This window comes from Telopea speciosissima, chromosome 4 (genome assembly GCF_018873765.1).
Source record: "Telopea speciosissima isolate NSW1024214 ecotype Mountain lineage chromosome 4, Tspe_v1, whole genome shotgun sequence".
Lineage (NCBI taxonomy): Eukaryota > Viridiplantae > Streptophyta > Magnoliopsida > Proteales > Proteaceae > Telopea > Telopea speciosissima.
The window spans coordinates 53,604,010-53,617,227 of record NC_057919.1 but is presented as its reverse complement, the minus strand read 5'-3'; the positions used below and the strand labels follow the sequence as shown (position 1 = coordinate 53,617,227).

The window sequence follows — 13,218 nt, the reverse complement described above, 5'->3', positions numbered from 1 at the left end:
CAAGCACCTAAATTGTGGCATGAGAAGTTTGACAAGACAAGAAAGAGCCTTGGTTTTCAAACCAAAGAATCCGGATAAGTGCCTTTATTTTTTGTCTGAGTCAAACAAGGTCGCAATTATTTGCTTGTATGTAGATGACATGTTGATTCTAGGTTCTGATATCTCTGTAGTGAATGACATTAAAGAAACCTAGTCCAAAGAATTCGACATGAAAGATCTTAGTGTAGTAGACACCATTCTTGGGATGAGAGTAAGCTTCAGTGAGCAAGGGATCACCCTTAGCCAGACTCATTACATTGAGAAGCCACTTTCTAGTTGGGGATACAGTGATTGTAAACAAACTAATTGGTAGTCTCATGTATGCAATGAGTTGCACTAGGCCAGACATAGCCTTTACGGTAGGCATGCTGAGTCGTTTCACTAGTAATCCTGAAAAAGAGTATTGGGATGCCCTTTCGAGGCTGATGAGATACCTTAAGGGTACTCAAGGTTATGCTCTATGTTATACTGGACATCCTCTAACTTTGGAAGGATATTCTGATGCATCTTGGTGCTCAGATTTGGGAGACAGCAGATCCACCAGTGGTTATGTATTTACACTAGGAGGAGCAGCTGTAGCATGGAAATCCAAGAGACAGACTAATATTGCTCTGTCATCTATGGAATTGGAATTTTATGCTCTAGCTTCTGCGGGAGATGAAGCAGAGTGGATAAAGGATATGATCATGGATATTCCATTGAGAAGTTTTAAGTTAAACTCTATATCTATATTCTGTGATAATCAAGCAACAAAGACAATTGTGAATAACTCACTCTTTAATGGTAAGAGGAGACACATCAGGGTAAAACAGGCCATACTTAATTATAGGACAGAACAAGGGATTATTACTTTGATTGATATGAGATCGAAGGATAATACGATAGATGCCCTTACAAAGGGATTGAACAAAGATCGAACATTCAAAACTACGGGGGAGATAGGGTTAAAGACCATTTAGTCTTAACCTAACCCAAGATTATTTTGAATTATTCAATCTCATCTAGCCTTGGTAAGCATTCGGGACAGCTTTACATGTTTCAAATAGCTTATTTAGGTTACTAAGTATGGGGGTTTGTGAAACCATTCCAAACTTGATGGTGTAGCAAATTTTCATGTGAAGTCTCATTATTTTATTATTCTACAAAGGAATATGGAAAATGTCTGATATGTTTCAATGATATTATGCTAGTCTTTATGTCATTCCAAATTTAATGACATGTCTTTCATAGTATGGTGTACCATTCCAAATTTGATGATACAACATAAATCTATGACTGATTTGACAAACACAGTATTCCAAATGAAAACATGGTATGGTCCTTATGATAGAGACTATATAGGATCGAGTTCTTGTAAAGAAACTTGATGATGATGCTTATTGTTTTTTGATTTACCTTCCGCCATATATGAAATGTACTAAGTTCTTATTGTTGAACTAAATACTATTGTGCAAATGATTGAATTCTTATTATCTTATGAAATTCATATTTGACAAATTATAGAGAATGGCGAAGATGGAGGAGAACGGTTGAATCTGGATCTCGATGATGATGACTTACTTGATGAGTAAAGTCACATGGATTACAAGGATTTTTTCTTTTGATTATTTCTTTTGGTTTAACCACTTGCATGCGGAACTTCGGATTTATTGTTGGATTTAGTTTTTTATCTAAAACCCTAGTTTTATTTCTTGGAGTTTACTTATTGCTTATTGGATTTATTGGATTATTGATATTCAATTTATATTGATTCAATTACTGATTGAACAATGTTTTCTATACATGTGTGATGGATATATGTAGAACATAGGAGGAGATTGTAAGGGTATTTATGTAATATCCCTTCATATGTTCTAATATAATCCTACTTGTATTAATACTCAGGCTGTGAAGGACAATCTAGTAATTAGCCCATCTGACCTAAACCCTAGTTTCCTATAAATACTAGCTGGAGGCAGCAGTCAGGTATTCCAAACTAGATACTCGGGGGTGTAATGCTTTAAGCAACATTGTGCTTAAACCCTAAACCCTAACAATCACGAGCCCAAAATCTTATCACTATCAACAACTCTCCCAAACATTCCACCACATAAATGACCTTATAGCCTTCAACGCCCAGCAGAAACAATGTCGCAACTCGTGAGTTTTGGACTACCATTGGGACCTAACTCCACATGTACAACTTGAAGATAGCAAGTAATGGCATACACTTCGCCATTGTAGAATATAATGTGTTCATAACATTCGATGTATGAGTCTACACCTCATCTCCTAAACTACAAAGGATAGTGACCCATTGCTATTAATCACTGCCACCACACAATCACTCTCGTTGTATAGTAGGAGGTGACAATAATATAGCCTTACGAATAACTTCTCCGTCCAACGACGGCCTCAGACTATGTGTTGCTTCATTATTTCGGCTTGGAATTTGAATTTGAATCCCCCATCATTTAAAGGATTAAAAATAAATACATTTCCTTCATCACCTTCCATTATGAACCAACCCCATGAAGAACCACAACATCGAGCATGGTGGGTTTCAAGAAAGTTTAGCCTCAAAATTTTCTTATGGAAGAGACTAAAAAACCTATAATTAATGATAAGCCCATAATAATGAGGAAAGCATTAGAAATGGAGCTCAGGATATAGATAGGAAGGTTGCCTTTCCTTGGCAACAATGGCAATTGATCTCCATGAGTTACAAACTGCACCAAAACAATGGAAGCTCATCACATCTAACTTGTGCAAGATCAACTCAATTGTATCCATTAGAAGTGCGACCATGCAATCAGTAGTCGAGTCTTCTAACAATAACCTTCTTCTGTTTGTATCATAGATTGTTGAGTACTGGGGAACAATCTTATTACTAGAAGATTCAAGAGGGGAAGAAGTCATGCTAATTAACTCAAGATTGACCACGTAGCCACGATCGACTCTGTAGAAAATCGAAACTTCAACCTGTTCACACAAGGAACAACTCATCAAAAATTGAAGGCAATAGAAGAAGAATCATTGAATATAGCTAGAAATTAGTTTGTTTGCAGAGAATAGTAAACAAGAACTATGATAGAACAAGAGTATCGAATTCTAGTAATTAATCTCAAGTTTGACCGACCGATCGACCTTCTTAGTGTATTTACTTGTTGTTGATCGAATGTAAAAGGTCGGATAGAGAATCTACCCGAGAAACGATGAGGAGTCCACCTTATAGCTTCTTGTCTTCGGAAACCAACCACACAGTTGATTTTAATTCAGAAATTTAAATGCTTCAAGACTGAAATTCAATTTGTTGCTTCTAAAGGGCTTGGACAAGCTTATTTATACAAATAATATACGTAGAAACCAAATTGGAATAGGAAAAACACTAAACTAGTTTCCCTTTAAAAAACATTTAAATTCCTAATACATGTGGGACTTCGAACTTTAAACATAAACTGAAATTGAATTATCCGAAGGGACCGCCATGTCGTAATCCGGATGGCATAAATATTAATCGGTGACGTGTCTCAAAAAGAAATCTCTGTTGGGCCACGTCAAGTAGATGACAACCGTAGTTGGAATCACCAAATCTTATTTGGTGGGTGGGCTCACTGGTTGTTAGTTAGAATTGGTTTTTTTGTTTTTTGTTTTTTTAAAAAAATTATAAATATCAATCAAACGCAGAGAGGCAAGGATCCACATCCTCCGCTTTCCAAAACTTGTACTTCCATCCTATTTTCATGAGCTTCTAGTTTGCCTCCCGGCCGGATATGCATCCAACAATGAGATTAAAAAAATTCAAAATTTTTGGAAAACCTCATGATATCCTGTTTGAACCACCTTAGACCTCAACCAAACCCACCCGCTTCGACCGGTTCGCTCATCAACCCAAACCCAATTCATCAGCCTAGGGTTTCACTTGCATGAGCTCCCACCACCACCACCGCCACCGTCACCGCCACACGACCAAAGTGCGAAGTTAATTAATTACAATCCATCAAATCTCATCGCAACCCATCACAACTAAAACCCTAACCTGATTTGAGGAGAAGAGCGTTTGCTTGGTCTTGATTTAGCTTGGATTTAAGGGACTTACTCGCTCGGATCCTCATGTCCGATTCCAAGGTTTTTTGAAGAAAAAAGCAATTGCTAGGGTTTCGATTCTTGGGCTTGAACGTTTTTGAGGTAATTGGGGGAAAAATGATACGTTAAAGGGAGCTTTTTGTGGCAGAATGTCTTCTAATTTGGACTTCACCGAAGGAATTGAAGAAGGAAGTTCTCTGCAATCAATATGCTACAAGAGAGGTTCTCTTCGGCTACTTGATCAGGTCCCTGTTTGTGTGTCTGTGTGTCTGTGTGTGTGTGTGTGTACAATCAATTTCCTCTGGGCTGATTTTGATTATTCAAGTAGAACTAGTTATTGTTGCGCACTTACTGAGATTGCTACCAACTGAACAGACGAGAATATTGCAAAGATTGGATATGCACCTTTTTTTTTTCTTCAAGATTATCTTTTTCTTTTTTGGGATCTGGTTGAGAAACAGAACAAGACAATTGGGTCTCTCAGACGTTTTTTTTTTAAATTTTTTTATTGTGGCTGTTCGTCTAATGGTTTTTATGGTCGAATTCTTGTTTCTGTTTTACAGAGAAAGCTTCCTCTTGAAACCATCTATTTGGACATTCGAGACGCCACTGATGGATGGTAATGGTTTCTTCTCTTTGTAATCTCCCCCCCCCCCCCCCCCTCCCAAAAAAAAATATTGTACAGAGATGGCCACCTTTTGGTTGGTACTGGGAGTTGAGGGTTTGCAATGATAGCGTTTTGCCTATGGACCATGCCTGTTTTCATTTCATTACCAAAGTATGAAGAAATAGTAGATATGATTCTTTTTCTCATTGCTTGAAATTATTTCGTTTTCTCTTTTTATTAACAATCGATTATGACTTTAGCCCAATTTAAATCATCACCTTATGCAACGTAATGCAGCCTAATTCTGTCTGTATTGGTCATGCCTTGCCCAGCTGCTCATTTTTATTTGGTTGGTATTACTCTAATTATTGATTGCTCATTCCGAGTATTGAAGTTATCGAAAACACTTCCATTTTATTTCACTCAATCATTTCCTTAATCCATTGGGAATATGTGCGTGTGCATTTGTGTGTGTATGTGTGTGTGTGTGTGTGTGTGTGTGTGTGTGTGTGTGAGTGAGAGAGAGAGAGAGAGAGAGAGAGAGTGTGCCTTTTGGTTCCTCCAAGGCCTGTCCAAGGGCTATTACCTCTTTGTGAATGTGACCATTTGCTATCAAGTCCTGTTAGTCCAATCTTGCTGGTTTTCTGGTTCAGACTTTTTCTTTTGGAAATTCCTGCGGTTGTTCTATAAATTCTACCTCCTCATTTGCTTCTGACTTATCTTAATTCGTTTAAGGGAGGCCCATATAGAAAGGGGGAGGGGTAATATAATATACTTCAACTTCAATTACCCCAATCTAGATGATCATATTTTGTTCTTGAGGTCTCTATTTGATCAACAGTGGTGCCTTGCGGCCTTTCTCCATTTCTTTTTTTGGTTAGCAGTTCTTTCCCTTCTGTTTAACTGTCTATAATATAACAGTGTATCCTAATGTCTGGAATATTTGAATGATTAGAGCTTTGAATGTCCGTTATAGGAGTGCAATAAGGGATATGGTAGTCCGTGGTGCACCTGCAATTGCTATATCAGCTGCACTCTCCCTTGCTGTGGAAGTGTGTAACTTGAAATTCTTTGATGGAACGCCTATGGATGCAGCTTCTTTCCTTGCCAAGAAATTGGAATACCTTGTCTCGAGGTAATTTTGGTGGAATCAGTTGTCTGCTCAAAGATGCTTAGATGTTGGGAGAAATGGTTTGACAGTATTTTTCATCAACCATCAAGGTACAGATGGTTTTAGAATCATATATTATACATGTTTCGTGATTTTGCAGCCGTCCAACTGCCGTAAATCTTTCAGATGCTGCATCAAAGCTCAAAGAGGTCATATCAAAGGCTGCTGCCACAGCTGGGGAGGCCAGACCAGTTTTTCAGGTTGTGATGTTTTGTCATGTGTAGCACTTCCTGACACTATAAATGCTTAATGAACTTGAATCAGGCTCTCATAATTATTGATCTTAACATTTTTGTGTCCTTTCCATAAATTTAAAAAAAAAAAAAAAAAAAAAAAATCTGTCCTTGTGTGTTTATTCAAAGTTTGGTCCCCTTGGGATCTCAAGTTGACTGAACGAATATTATTTTTCATCTATGCTAATGAGAAGATAAACCTATGATCTTTTGCAGGCCTATATAGAAGCTTCTGAAGCTATGCTTGAGGATGATGTTGCTTCAAACAGAGCGATTGGCTCTTATGGAGCAAACATTCTTAAAAGTCAGATCAAAGGCTCCAAGAGGCTCTCTATTTTGACCCATTGTAACACTGGCAGGTTCAATAAATTTTCATAGTAGTTTCATACTTTTATATTCCTTGTATGCTCATTGGATCCCTTTCAAGGTTATGTAAAGTAGGTTTTGGTCTGGTTTTTATCCCTCTATTACAGCCTCGCAACTGCTGGATATGGTACAGCTCTTGGTGTTATCCGTGCAGTTCATTCTGAAGGAATGCTTGAAAGGGCCTTCTGTACAGAGACACGGCCATTTAACCAGGTGAATAATCTAGTCTCCACCTATTTCTGGTTTTGTTTGGCCTTATGGTAGAGATCGCTCAATCACATGTTAGCAGAATGATAACTTTACTCTCACAAAGAGGATTAAGGGTCGGTGAACCTTCAGGAATTGAGGAGGCAGTAGTTTTCAATGGACTCTAGATGTGTTCTACTGTGCAGTGTATCTTAGCGACCAGAACCTCCAATGCTAGTTGCTTTCAAGATGTGGACCCTTGTTTCTGCGTTTGAGGAGGGTAGCCTATGAAACTCACATTTTTTAACTAGGATCGCTGTCAATCTCCTAGGTCATTATAAGAGTCCTCTTTCTCTCTCTCTCTCTCTCTCTCTCGAAATGTGGAGATATTCTATGACTAGGCTGCAAGTGCAACTGATAGAATACTATTTTTTATTTTCATATTGCATGATATAGATAAAGTACATACATATTGGGGAAACAATTGTTGAAAGGATATAACATTTGAGAAACCACATCAAATCATGCATCCAGCCCAACATTTGATCAGTTCACTACAAAGTGGTGGACTTTAGAAGACATTTAAAAGTCTGGGGCAGGGGGGGGGGGGAGGAAGAGATGGGAAAGACTAAATCGTTCAAAGAATTCGATCAAAGTGCTTACCGAACCTATCAGAATAAACTAAAGCTTGAAAGTAAAATGTAGACACACTAGTTGCAACTGCTCATAAAAAATTGATGGGTTTAGTAGCCCTAATAAAAGTATTTACTTAATTCAAAAAAATCTTTGGGTTTCAGTGAGTGCCACTCAACTCAACCAAGCCTTTTCTCTACTAAATGGGGTTGTCTACATGGATTCTGTTTTTCTATTCAACTCTATTTTAGGTCATGTTAGCTGTGTCAAGTCTAGGCCATTCATATCTTTTCTCTCTACTTCCCAAGTCACTTTAGAGGATTCCAGCACCCTCACCTGCATCCATTGAATAGTCCTAAAATTAAGTGAAACAACAAAATTAGAATTAAAATGAGTCTGTAATTCATTATGGTGCCTCTCTTTTGTGTATTGTTATTTCAAACATCCACAGGCATGCCACTCTGGAGCTTAAGTCTGCACTGTGTTATAGAAAGTATTTTTTAAGACTCTGTCATGCTCACCTACAAGGGGGAGAGTGCTTTATGAGCACTGTAGAGGGGCATTGGCACACTTGGAGGGATAAGGTTTTAACTAGTTGATTGTTTTTTTTTCCTGTAGATATAGTTGGGTCATTGAAAAATAAAAATACATGTATCACATTCTGGGCGCATTGAATGTTTTAATTGCTGCAATTAGTCTGTAATAAGTTTAGTGGATTAAATGGTGGAAGCCGCTAAATAATTCTTATTGTTGACTACTTGCAAACATTTTCTCCAGCATCCACTGAGTCATGGGTCTCAACCCCTGCATGTGTTCTTCTGTTCTCTTGAATGCCTCAACTTTTATATGCTGTTATTATTTTATTGATGCCAATTATTAAGATGTTTGCTTAGCCCTTATAATCAGAACTGCTTGCACTTGTACTGCAGCTCAAGGTGATTTAATTTAAATGAACACTGAAGAAACCAAAATCAGATTAGATCAGACCAACTACATCTCATCTCATACAGACCATTCTAAACAGAACTATCACAGAGACCAACTATCCAGGGTAGTCTCTAGATGGCACCTCATGCATTTGCAAAGGCCATGGTCCAAAGAATCAAACTTTGAAATTGATGAAGGGACACGTTATTGTTGGCTCTTTTAACTCTTTGAACGGCTTTAATCTCCATCTTCACCCCTGTTGATGCCTTAAATGGTTTTGCAAAAACGTCTCAATTGTCATGGTTACTTTTCCACTTATTTGATTGTCAGAGCCAACTTAAGTAAGTTGATGTTTGGAAGGGATCTGAAGTACATATGTTCTGAAATAATTCTATTCACTTCTCCAATTGTGTTACTTGTACATATTGGAGAAGTGAAGTACATATGTTGTTCTGAAATAATTCTATTCCCTCTCCTATTGTGTAATTGTACTCAAAACTTGTTCTTGGAACAGCATTGCCGATATGTATTGGCACATTGTTCTCAGTTGGGAATATGTTGTTCTGGAATTTTGTTCCCAGGGTTTTGGGAATGATCAGACCAGGGGTGAGAGTAGGATCTATGTTCTCAGGGAGGAACAGAGCATTGATAAAAGCTTCATGAATCTGAGACACTATAATTAGTTTACTCCCTTGGTCAATTTCAATCCCCTGTAGGAACTCATCAACCCTCTGTTTTCACTCACTTTTTGCACACTATCCTAAATTTGATTTCCTTGCTTTGAGAACTTCAGGGATCCAGGCTTACAGCATTTGAGTTGGTACATGATAAGATACCTGCCACTCTTATAGCTGATTCTGCGGCTGCTGCATTAATGAAAGCTGGTAATGTCAATGCTGTCATTGTTGGAGCTGATGGTGTGGCTGCAAATGGTATTTTTTTTATAGAAGGAAACCGATGCTAATCTATTGATCTGCTTTGAGTTTAATCCTGAGAGAATGGTTTTAAATATTAGCATGGTGTGGCTTAACTGCAGGTGACACCGCTAATAAGATAGGAACATACAGCCTTGCTGTGTGTGCATTGCGTCACGGCATTCCATTTTTTGTTGCTGCACCTGTAACTTCTATTGATCTATCCCTAACCTCTGGACATGAAATTGTTATAGAGGAAAGATCAGCAAAGGAATTGTTGTGTTCACGGGGTGGACTTGGAGAACAAGTGGCAGCATTCGGAATCTCTGTATGGAACCCAGCTTTTGATGTTACCCCAGCTAGTCTCATAACTGCTATTATAACAGAAAAGGTTCTCTCTCTCTCTCTCTCTCTCTCTCTCTGTGTGTGTGTGTGTTGGGGGAGGGGGGGGGGGGATGTAAACTTGAGAGTGATTGTGATTTGTGTTCATATTAGGATCATTTGATGGAGTCTCACTTTGATAGTTTGATGTTTTCTCTATGTTTTGAGTTTTGACCAGGGGGTAATCACAAAGACAGGCAGTGATTCTTTTGACATTAAGGATTTTATACGAAAGGAACCTGGTCAAATTGCTTAATAAAGGTGCTACTCACCCCGGTGGACGATGAAGCCTTCGAAAAGTTTTTGATGAGGAGCTTGTACATCAGTACATGTAAACTTATTCTACATTATTATGCTTCACTATTTTTCGACTTGGTCAGTATTTCGCCAATCTTATCAAAGTTAATAAGGTGAATTTTACTCTTTCTTAACGTAAATGGAAAACTATGGCATCCCTGATGACTCCCCAGTTGGGACCTTAGCCGAGAACCATTGGTGACTTGCTTCGTCCTTGTTTGCTACATTCACTTTCTTTTCCATCAACTTGCGTTGGACGGACAGACGGGTTAATTCCACATTAGTGATCTCAACTCTTATTCTCGCCTCTACTTCTATTGTATTTTTTTTTTTCAAACTCGCCCTTAAAATCTAGCCATTAGAAAGTGGTGTCCAGGTCCTTATAAACTATCACATTGGACTACTCACATCCAATATGGGATTGATTCTTGTACATTGGATTTTTATTTGATGTTATATTTGAAACGCCTGAAATCACTTTGTATTGGCATGCATCCAGGCTCCCATTGAATGTTTGTGAAGGCGAAGAGAGCTGCGGTGGAATTTTGGTTCTGGGGATGCAAGAAGAATGGTTACATGACATAATTGATCATGCTAACCAGACCTCAACTTCGGTGGAATTTTGGTTCTGGGGATGCAAGAAGAATGGTTACATGACATAATTGATCATGCTAACCAGACCTCAACTTCACAATAATAGGATTCTTAAAATCCACCAAATAGACCTCTTTTGAAGGTCAATTCAGATGCTGCTTCTAATGGAAGAAACCATTGAGTGGACACGGGTGTGGTGATCAGAGACAGTGCAGATGGATTCATAGCTCCTAAAACAAAACCTAGTAACTATGTTTTGGGTATCTAAGATTCTTTCTTATGGGCGCGTCTGTTTGTAACCAAGCAGATTACAAACAGAACAGAATTCGTAACTGGACGTTTTTTGCCCTCTATAAAGTGAGATGGCAATATAACAAGATACCCAATGATGTAATTCCAGATCAGGATTGTCTCCAGGGAACCCAACACCCAGGGTGCTGCCAAGGGGCATCCAGCGGCTGAGCTGTGCTGCACACATCTCGGTGCACACCTAGGGATGTGTGCGGCACAGTCCAACGGCAGGCAGCACCCTGGGCGTCTGGGCTCCCTGGAGACGAGCTAAATTCTGTAATTTCTCACGGAGGACAGAGAGGGAGAGAGAAAATCCCCCATCGCTGCCCCTGTCCCCACCCCTATCCCTCTGCAACTCCACGCCCCCCGCTTCCTCCTCACCTGTTCAGTTTGGTGAGTTATAACTCACACCGAGATCCATTGTTGAGTTAGTGTTTCGCATTCTGCAATAGAGACTTTCTACTGTGCTTGTGGATCTTAAGGGTGACGACACTTTTAGAGTTTAATTGGGGTTGCTAAATTCTTCCTCAAAAGCAAAAGTGTGGGTTTTGCTATTGTGAATACTTGATACTTCTGATTTATGAATTTCTGCATAAAGAGACGGAAGGCGGGGAGTGAGAGAGAGAGAGAGTGAGTTGAACCTCTTCTTTTTTTCAGAGATTGTTGGTATTTCAGTCAAAGCATAAGAACGTAATTTTCATTTTGAAAAACCACATAATTGTCCGCTGAGTTCACATTAGAGATCAAACATATATGGGTCATCATGAACAGCAGAAACCGTAAGATACGAAAAGAAAACTCCTTACAAAGTCTTGATATTTAATACTAATTTATGGATTTGTAGGTCAGATTTTCAGTCAAGAGTTGAACATTAGGTTGAAGATTGCCATTATGGGCCATATGGCTGCGTGGGGAGGGGAGGAGGGGAGATGCAGAGGGCGGAGGTGGGCTGGTGATAATCCATCATCAAATTATTACACTTGCAGGAAAAAATGTTGATTTAATAGAAACCGCTAAAAACTAAAGGCCACATGTTCTTTGTGCCGCCGCGGGGGGGGGGGGGGGGGGGTAGGCTGCATCTAGTCACATGGGATGGGTGAAATGATCACCTTTCCTCCTTAATGATAGGCCCATGTGTTTGGGTTCAGGCTGCGTTGTGACACAAAGAACATCAATAGAAACCGCTAAAAGACTAAAGGCCAAATTTTCTTTGTGCCGCAGCGCAGCCTGGGATCCAGATCCTCTGCTGCCGAGCTGCCCGGTAGGATCGTGCTGCGCTTAAAGATCGCATTACCCCCACTTGGGCAAGGCAGTTGGGCAGGGGTAAGGTGGACATTGCATGCAGCACCATGTTTGGGTAGCACAGTCTTGTCGGGCAGCTCGACAGTAGAGGATCCAAATTGGTGCAGCCTGTGCCCAGGCACATGGGGGTGAGTGCAATGACCACCCTGCCCTCCTGCATAGGCTGCCCATGTGCCTGGACGCAGGCTGTACTGTGGCCTGGAGAACTGCACCTTAAATAACTTACCCACATAGTTTTTTTGAGAAATTTATACATACCTTATCTAGGTGTCACATAATTATAAAAACATCCGTAAATTTTGGATAATTACGGTTGACATCGATTCCAATTTGCGATGTTCTTAATCGTTGCTTCTTGAATCGGAATCGGATTCTTAATCATTTTCTTTATAAACAACCTTAAACGGATTCGATTTGATTTTCACCATAAAATAGCTTAGATTCCTATTACTGAACTGATCCATGATGATTCCAATCCGATTCCGATCAAAATCCTATCTGATCGATTCCGAGTTTTTTGAAAATCTGCAAGTAGAATATTGGAGTCACACTGAGACACTGTGACACTGCAGTTCGAGAGTTGCCCTTTCGAATATGAAAAAGCGAAAGGAAAAGGAGGAGGAGATTGGAGAAAGGAACAAAAAGTTTTCAAAGCATTTTATTCCATATTTTCTCTTTTTCTTTTGCTTTTCCTTCTCCCCCATCTCCATTATTTGGTCGGGAAAGATCTTTTACTGTTGCATATGTTTCTCTGTTTTTGAATACCAATCTTAAATTTGGAAGAAAATGAAAATTTTCACCTTCTTCAAATCACCATTTCCGTTTTTCCCAGTTCGACTTTGGAATACCAGTTTCCTTGTATTATCGTCATTGTTTGAACGATTACACCAATCTCTCATTGTATTTCCCACCAGTTTTTGTCCGATTTGGTGTTATAGCGCTGGAGAACCTGCAAACGTTCTTCATTTTCGAAAAAGATTCTTGTGTTATTGTCTAAAGCTGAGCGCAATGGGATTAGCTGTTCTATTGTCACCTTAACATATCTCTGGCCGTGTTTTGTTTTCCTTTTTTATCCAATGAGAATTTCGCTGCCATTTGCCTCTGTCCAAAAACCTTTCTTTTTTAATCCCTAACCTGGTTCTGTCCAAAGAATTAGTTGTTTTTTTTTTTGTCTGTTAGATAGTGAAGTAACAGAGAAAGTTCGAAAACCAA

The 13,218-nt window shown here is 39.2% G+C and overlaps 1 protein-coding gene across 1 annotated transcript; it reads left to right on the top strand.

Moving 5' to 3' along the window:
- Nucleotides 1-4,229: 4,229 nt before the first annotated feature.
- On the top strand, nt 4,230-9,981 carry LOC122657460 (methylthioribose-1-phosphate isomerase-like). Its single transcript, XM_043852167.1, has 9 exons — nt 4,230-4,349; nt 4,668-4,723; nt 5,688-5,846; nt 5,983-6,082; nt 6,332-6,474; nt 6,589-6,694; nt 9,021-9,159; nt 9,264-9,532; nt 9,701-9,981. The coding sequence occupies exons 1-9, from the start codon at nt 4,254-4,256 to the stop codon at nt 9,776-9,778; spliced, it is 1,146 nt and encodes a 381-aa protein (XP_043708102.1). The 5' UTR covers nt 4,230-4,253; the 3' UTR covers nt 9,779-9,981.
- The last annotated feature ends 3,237 nt before the right edge of the window (nt 9,982-13,218 follow it).

Excerpts from the sequence above, each read along its gene's own strand:
- LOC122657460 (XM_043852167.1), top strand. The coding sequence starts at position 4,254 with ATGTCTTCTAATTTGGACTTCACCGAAGGAATTGAAGAAGGAAGTTCT. Across the intron at positions 4,350-4,667 it reads CTCTTCGGCTACTTGATCAG|AGAAAGCTTCCTCTTGAAAC; the intron begins GTCCCTGTTTGT and ends TCTGTTTTACAG. Across the intron at positions 6,475-6,588 it reads ACCCATTGTAACACTGGCAG|CCTCGCAACTGCTGGATATG; the intron begins GTTCAATAAATT and ends CCTCTATTACAG.